Raw genomic sequence first — 8,104 nt, 5'->3', positions numbered from 1 at the left:
CTAAAAACCAATCCGGAGTATGCGTTCGGGCAACTACGACCAAACTTTCTCATAATAATAAAATTGTTTTAATAGGCCACTAATTAAATTTAGTTCATATAAGTCCGAGGTGTGCCATCCATAGTTTAATCACTCATGGCCCTCGTATTAATCTTATAACCTAGATATAAAAATGACAAATGCTCGTAGTTACTTTAGGCCCGTTTAATGTATCATTGTAATTTTGGACACGTTCACGTGGCATGATTACGATTTTAAAAACAAAACCGGAGTATGCGTTCGCGCAACTTTGGCCAAACTTTCTTAATAACAATATAGCGTTATTAATTGTGGACATGTTCGCGTGACATGATTTTTGACGCACTAAACAAATGGGTACACATGCGCGTGACCCATTTCAAGATAATTTCTTAATTAAAAGAGGCAAATGCATATAGGTTCTAAAATCAGTAATCAAACAATTTGTTTAAGCCAAGTATGATCAAAGCTACAGTGCTAGAACCACGGAACTCGGGAATGCCTAACACCTTCTCCTCGGTTACAAAATTCCTTTCCTGAATTTTTGTGTTCGCAGACATTAATACAGAGTCAAAACTTCCTCGATTCGGTATTTTAAACCGGTGACTTGGGACACCATAAATTATCCCAAGTGGCGACTCTGAATTTTAATAAATAATCCCGTTTTGAGTGTCACTTAAATTGAAAAAAACTCTCTTATACCCATTTCGGGGGTAGTAAAAAGGAGGCGTGACACCGAGGGCAATTCTAACTCATAAACTACTTAGCTCACTCTCTGAATGATCCTATAAGGCCTAATATCCCGTGGTTTAAGTTTGCCTTTCTTGCTAAACCTCATCACACCCTTCATAGGTGACACCTTTAAGAATACCTAGTCATTAACCCCGAACTCTAAATCTCGTCGCCACACATCAGAATATGACTTCTGACGACTCTGAGCTGTCAACAGTCGATCCCGGATAAGCTTTACTTTTTCTATGGCTTGTTAAACCAGGTCTGGCCCATGTAACCCAGATTCTCCAATATTAAACCACCCTATAAGAGATCTGCACCTACGCACATACAAAGCCTCGTACGGAGCCATCTGGATACTGGAGTGGTAACTGTTATTATATGCAAACTCTATAAGAGGTAGATGTTCATCCCAACTTCTCTTAAAATCCAATACACATGCTCGTAACATATCCTCGAGCGTTTGAATTGTGCGCTCGGCTTGTCCATCAGACTGTGGATGAAAAGTTGTGCTGAGATTCATTTGATTTCCTAGACCTTTCTGAAATGACCTCCAAAAATGTGTTGTAAACTGGACCCCACGGTCAGATGTAATAGATACTAGTACTCCGTGTATTCACACTATCTCTTTAATATATAACTTTGCATAATCTTCTACTGTATATGTAGATCTAACCGGTAATAATAAGCTAATTTCGTGAGCCTATCGACTATTACCCATATGAAATCGAACTTACAATAAGAATGAGGTAAACCAGTGACAAAGTCCATGTTTATCGCCTCCCATTTCCATGTCGGGATCTCTATAGTCTGCACTAGTCCTCCAGGCTTCTGGTGCTCTATCTTCACCTGCTGGCAACTAGGGCACTGAGCGACAAACTCAACAATGTTCTTGTTCATATCGTTCCACCAGTATACCTCCTTAATGTCATGATACATCTTCGTTGACCCAGGGTGAATGGAGTACCACGAATAATGTGCCTCTGACATAATCTTGTCTTGTAGACCTGCTACATCTGGAACACATAAACAGACCCTGTATCTGAGAACTCCATCTCCCTTGAGTTCTAATAACGGCTTCTTCTGCTGCAGAACTCGCTCTCTCAACTTGACCAACTTTGGGTCACCGTACTGCCTCTCCTTTACTTCAGCTATGAGAGATGATTTTGCAGTATTCTGGAGTACAACTCCACCATTGTTAGAATCTACTAACCGAACCCCCAAACAAGCTAGTTGATGACTATCTCTAGTTAATTGCTTTTTTCTAGCCTCCACACATGCTAAGCTACCCATAGATCGGCGACTTAAGGCGTCTGCTACAACATTAGCTTTCCCTGGATGGTAGAGAATGTTAACATCGTAATCTTTCAATAACTCAAGCCATCTCCTCTGTTACAAATTCAACTCTTTTTGCTTGAAGATATATTGTAGGATTTTATGATATGTGAATACATCAACATGCACACTATATAAATAATGCCGCCAGATCTTAAGTGGATGGACAACCGCAGCTAACTCAAGGTCGTGGGTCGGATAATTCCGCTCATGCTTCCTTAACTGCCTTGAAGCACATGCAATTACTTTCCCATGTTGCATCAGGACACAACCCAATCCAATGACTGAAGCGTCACAATAGGTAACATAATCATCGGTCCCTTCTGGGAGTGTTAGAACCGGTGCTAAAGTTAATCTATCCTTCAATGTCTGGAAACTCCATTTGCAAGCATCAGTCTATCGAAACTTTGCTCCCTTTTGAGTCAACTTTGTCAAAGGTGGTGAAAGGGAAGAAAATCTCTCTACAAATCTCCTGTAATAGCCTGCCAAACTGAGAAAGCTACGAACCTCCGTTGGTGTTGTGGGTTTAGGCTTCACTGCCTCAATCTTTTGTGTATCCACCCAGATGCCTTCACCTGAAATGATATGCACAAGGAAAGCTACAGAGTTTAACCAGAATTCACATTTAGAGAATTTTGCATACAACTTCCCTTTTTGTAGAGTTCTGAGCACATTATGCAATAATCTGCATGTTCAACCTCTAAACGAGAATACACCAATAAATCATCGATAAATACAATTACGAACAGATCCAAAAAGGGCCTAAACACACGGTTCATCAAATCCATGAATACTGTTGGGGTATTGGTCAACCCGAACAACATAACATGAAACTCAAAGTGCCCGTATCTGGTCCTGAATGCTGTGTTTTGAATATCTTCCTCTTTAAACCTTACCTGATGGTACCCGGACCTCAAGTCTATCTTTGAAAAATACTTAACACCTTGCAACTGATCAAATAAATCATCATTCCTTGGGAGCGGGTACTTATTCTTGATCGTCACCTTATTCAACTGCCTATAATCAATACACATCCGTAAGGAACCGTCTTTCTTTCTCACAAACAACACAGGTGCTCCCCACCGTGATGTACTGATAGCTCCACAGACAAGGATAAAGCTTTAGAAGCACCAAGAAAGCCATTCACAAGGTCTCAAGATAAGGAGAAGCAAGACAAGGTTGTTGGGCTTCAATGGGAGATCAAAAAGGCGTTAATGGTAGAAGATGAGCTCAAGAATTAAGGAGAGGATTTAGCTAAGTGCTACACTCATTTCATGGTCTAAGTCCAAGTCCAAGAGTAGGTAGATTGAGGTCCAAGCACCAGTCAAGGAGGGCCTAAATTAGGCGCCTAAATCAATTTACAAAGGAGCCAACTTGGCGCCCAAGTCAGTTCAGGGAGGGGCGGCTAAAACATAGGAGAAGGAGTCAAAGTTCCTTATTTTGTTTCCTAGTTTGTTAGGACATATTTGATGTTTTCCTAGGTAGTTAAGGTTTTATTTTTCTTTTTCTAAGATTATTGGAATTACTTTCCAAGATTGACTTGGTTTTTGTTTCCTAGAGTTTTACCTTTTCCTATGATAGTTGGATTTGTTGTCCAAAGTAGTTTAGGACTTTATTTCCTTGTTTTTTATGTAGAATTTCGTGACCCCTTCCCTATATAACGGGGTATCTTCTTTGCTTTTAGATTATTCAGACTATTATCAATAAAAATTATGAGATTTTTCTTGCACTCTTGTGTGTGGCTACTCTTGGATTTATTCTTCAACCTTCAAGACTCAACTTAAGGTGGTAAGATTAAACTCTTTCGAAATCTTAGACCACTTCTAGGTATCCAAGAAATGTGATAAGTTTAGGCTTATTGTTGTTCTTGTTATTCTAAAGGGTCGGGTTTCACAATCTATCTCTTATTTTTAATTCTTTATCAAAGGCGATTAGTTATTTGTTAGCTAATTGTTGTTGTTAGGATTCAACTTCAAGAACAGACTTCTTGAATTCAAGAAACTCTTTCTTGAATTCAATCTATCTTTAATTTTCCGTCCTTCTTCGTTTCTTTATTTTCTTTTAGCTTCCGTTTCTTGATTTTCTTGTTTTTTTAGTAATTCTTGAATCCCCTTATCACGTTATATACGCGTATTTATATGTATATACATGTAAATGGGATATGGAAAAAGGTTACGACATTATATACGCACCACCACCTGATCAGTTGGTATACGTTGATGATATTGCCCACAGTGCCCCAGACAATATTGATGGGATGCCCTCAAATACTTGATGATATTATGTACACCCATACTTATGCATGACACGATATTTATATGCACGTGCATGACATTATAAATGTTTCAGAATTTACAAAATTATTCAAATTTACAGATGGATTTCTTTATTCCATGTTCCATCTATATCTTTTACATACTGACTTTCATGCCTTACATACTCAGTACATTTTTCGTACTGACGCCCTATTTCACGGGGCCTGCATTCCATGCCAGCAGGTGCAGGTAGGCAAGCTGACAGTCCCCCTTCTTAGGATCTTTGATCAACGAGAATTGGCGTGCTCCACTTGATCCGGAGCTGCTTTTGATTTTGGTACGATATGCTTGTACATGTATATATGGGTATGACGTGGCTCAGTCACGTCTTTATACAATTGTATTTCTATTAGAGGTCTGCAGACAGTTATGTCCAGTTGGATAGTATGTGGCCTTGTCGGCTCACCCACTGTAATCCGCATGTATATATATATATATATATATATATATATATATATATATGTCTTTTGGACACGTTTTCCTCGCGCTTGTTATTCTCGTGATTTAGCAGATATTATTCATGTTTATATCTTAGTCGCATGTTTAAGGGTGTTCGACAGATAGGACACGGGTACTCGTCGCAACCCATCGATTTGGATCGTGACATATAATATGAATGGATGACTGTTTTTTTAAAACATTTGCCACCACTACTCTTAGGCCAACATAAGGCTAGGTGAAACAACGAACAAGCAAGAAAAAAACGAGAATTTGACCTGTGGTATATTGATTCTTTTCTGTGACATCCAAACATATCCTTAACTCATTGAACTATTGATAAATATAGAAAATTTAGTGAAGAAGACAACACCATAAAAATTTCAAAAAGAAAAGAAAAATCGTTGCCTCTCCCCTTTTCATGTTGGATATCTTTGCTCTTTAACTCTTCCTAATATGTGTTATTAGGCAAAATCAAGTCATGCCTCAATATTTCCACTTAATCCATTGTCAACAGAGTCTTCAACCTTTTCCACATTGCCCTTTGGCTGTACAGGATACTTCCCAGAAAAGCAAGCATAACAATATTTTGTAGAATCACTTCCTAACAACTTGTTCAAATTATCCAATGGCAAAAATGCTAAGGAATCTGACCCTATAAACTTCCTAATTTCCTCCACATTCATCCTATTAGATATCAACTCTTCTGAATTAGGAGTGTCCACTCCATAATAACAAGAAGCTATAATTGGAGGGCTAGCAATTCTCATATGAACTTCTTTTGCTCCTGCCTCCTTTAACAACCTCACAATCTTAGACGACGTCGTCCCTCTCACTATCGAATCGTCCACAACTACGACTCTTTTCCCGTCCAATACAGCCCTAACAGGCGAAAGCTTAAGCTTGACCCCGAAATCTCTAATTTTTTGTGATGGCTCGATAAATGTCCTACCAACATAATGTGACCTTATTAAACCTTGTTGAAATGGTACACCTGCTTTTTTAGCATAACCAAGTGCAGATACAACGCCTGAATCAGGTACAGCAATCACAACATCACAATCCACGGGTGCTACTGTCGCAAGAATTTCCCCAAATGCACATCTTGACTCATACACAGACCTACCAAACACAACAGAATTAGGTTGAGCAAAGTAAATATGCTCAAAGATGCAAGATTTTGGCTCAGGTTTAGGCACCAATGAAAAAGATTGAACCCCTTGATCTTTATCTACTACCAATATTTCACCAGGTAAAACTTCCCTTTCATATTTAGCCTCAATTAAATCCAATGCACATGTCTCGGACGCGAAAACTATAGCACCATTTTCCCTCTCACCCATAACTAATGGCCTAAACCCGTAAGGATCCCTCACAGCAACCAACTTATCCTGAGTAGCAAACACCATAGAATAAGCTCCTTGTAATTTTTCACAAGCCTCAAGAATCCTCAAAAGAAAAGGTTTTTTCTTTGATTTAGCAATAAGGTGAAGAACCACCTCAGTATCAGAACTAGTCTTGAAAATTGCCCCGTCTTCCTCAAGTTCAGCACGAAGAGCTAGGTAATTCACAAAATTGCCATTGTGGGCAACACCAACTGATCCAAATTTATAACTTGCAACGAAAGGCTGAACATTCTCTAGCATTGAAGAACCAGCTGTGGAGTACCTTACGTGACCTATTGCCATGTCACCGGGCAGTTGACTGAGATTTGACTCGCTGAAAACATCAGCCACCAATCCAACACCTGTAACAGTTGCCAGTATAGAAGTCAGATAGAAAGTTCTATATACAGTCAAACCTCTCTATAATAACCTCGTTTGTTTTGATATTTTTTAGTTGCTATAGTGAATTGCTGTTGTGGAGGACATATATTATAGCATAACATAAAAATCGGTTCCGAAAAAATTTGGCTTTGATGTTATAGAGAGGTATAACTGATATATTTAAAATTTTGAATTCGTGCGGTAAATATAGGGATGATGTTATAGAGAAGTGTAACTGATATATTTAAAATTCTGAATTCGTGCAGTAAAATTCTTGTCCACATCCACCATTAAAATTTTGACTTAGCACATATATATAGTAGTATAAAAATGTGTACGTTTATATTTGTACAAAGTTATGTGTGTATATATTATTGACACACAGACACATGCACGTAAAGGTAAATAGTTTTTCTTTTTCATATTGTCGAGCACACACACAGGCACATAGAGCTAAATAGTTTACTTTTTAAAACTAAGTACTACACAATTGAGTGCTGCAATGTTACTGAATAGGCAGTGATGACTTAAATATGTTTTTTGACTTAAAATTCAATCTGTCTCTAACCTGTAATGGTTTGAAGCACGTTTTCATGGACCGCAACAATGCCAGCGCCTTCTTGGCCACGGTGTTGAAGTGAGTGAAGAGCTAAATAACATAGCCGAGAGGCTTCTGGATCACCATAGATGCCAACAACGCCACACTCTTCTCGGGGTTTGTCGTCGTCGTCGAAGTAAGAACCGAAAGAATGGCCATCCAAAACGACGTCTTTTAAGGGATTTTTTGAAGAGGCTGCCGTTACAGCAATCTTGCGGGTGTTAGAGAAGAGGTGTTTGTAGGGTTTTGGTAGGGTTTTAGGGGCCAAAGAAAAGTGATTCTGATATGGGGTTTCGGCAAAAGAGCGAAAGTGGTTGTCGTGATGAGATTGATGGGTGGTTGCAGCCGTGGCACCGGCGGCGGCGGCTGCAGCGGCGGACATGGGTGGCAAAAAGAATTGAAAGGACGTAAGAAAAATTGAAGCTAGCTATGAATAGCCATTGAATGTGGGCTAGGTTATGGTCCTTTTATATGGAGAGTTTGTGTTCTAAGCAAAGTAGGATGTGGAGAAGATTTGGTGGCCCCCACTACAGAATCTGATTAGTGAAGAAATTTTCATTTTGAAAAGAAATCAAATTAAATCTTTGTTACTCCCGTCCACGTAGTAAGTGACCAATTTGCTTTTAGCACGTCCATTAAGAAAATATTAAAATCTATACATAAATACTTACTATGACAAAACTCTCCCTAATTAAATATTTAATGTGAGGAGTAAGAAAACTTTTTAGGCATATGTACATATAGGTTATTTTGTAAAAACAAATTGAATTATTTCTTGATTACATAAGTGAACACTTATTTTGAACCAAAATGAAAATGCAAATTGATCACTTATTGTGAACCGGAGGGAGTAATTGGTTAAGGCAAGAACCAACACGTGGCACGTGCAGCCGTGCAGGAAG

At 38.7% G+C, this 8,104-nt stretch overlaps 1 protein-coding gene across 1 annotated transcript; it reads right to left on the bottom strand.

The window, feature by feature from the left end:
• Positions 1–5,249: 5,249 nt before the first annotated feature.
• LOC104213697 (amidophosphoribosyltransferase, chloroplastic-like) lies at positions 5,250–7,584 on the bottom strand. Its single transcript, XM_009763232.2, has 2 exons — positions 7,173–7,584; positions 5,250–6,585 (listed from the first exon to the last, which is right to left on the bottom strand). Exons 1-2 carry the CDS (start codon positions 7,582–7,584, stop codon positions 5,318–5,320), a joined length of 1,680 nt encoding a protein of 559 aa, XP_009761534.1. The 3' UTR covers positions 5,250–5,317.
• Between the last annotated feature and the right edge of the window lie 520 nt (positions 7,585–8,104).

This window comes from Nicotiana sylvestris, chromosome 12, assembly GCF_000393655.2.
Source record: "Nicotiana sylvestris chromosome 12, ASM39365v2, whole genome shotgun sequence".
Classification (NCBI taxonomy): Eukaryota; Viridiplantae; Streptophyta; class Magnoliopsida; order Solanales; family Solanaceae; genus Nicotiana; species Nicotiana sylvestris.
Note: the sequence above shows the minus strand (reverse complement) of the source record. Positions and strands in the feature narration are given on the sequence as shown.

Bases quoted from the DNA above. Each gene is read 5' to 3' on its own strand.
- LOC104213697 (XM_009763232.2), bottom strand. From the start codon at position 7,584: ATGTCCGCCGCTGCAGCCGCCGCCGCCGGTGCCACGGCTGCAACCACC. The intron at 6,586-7,172 runs GTTAGAGACAGA...CAACTGTTACAG, and splicing joins CGTGCTTCAAACCATTACAG to GTGTTGGATTGGTGGCTGAT.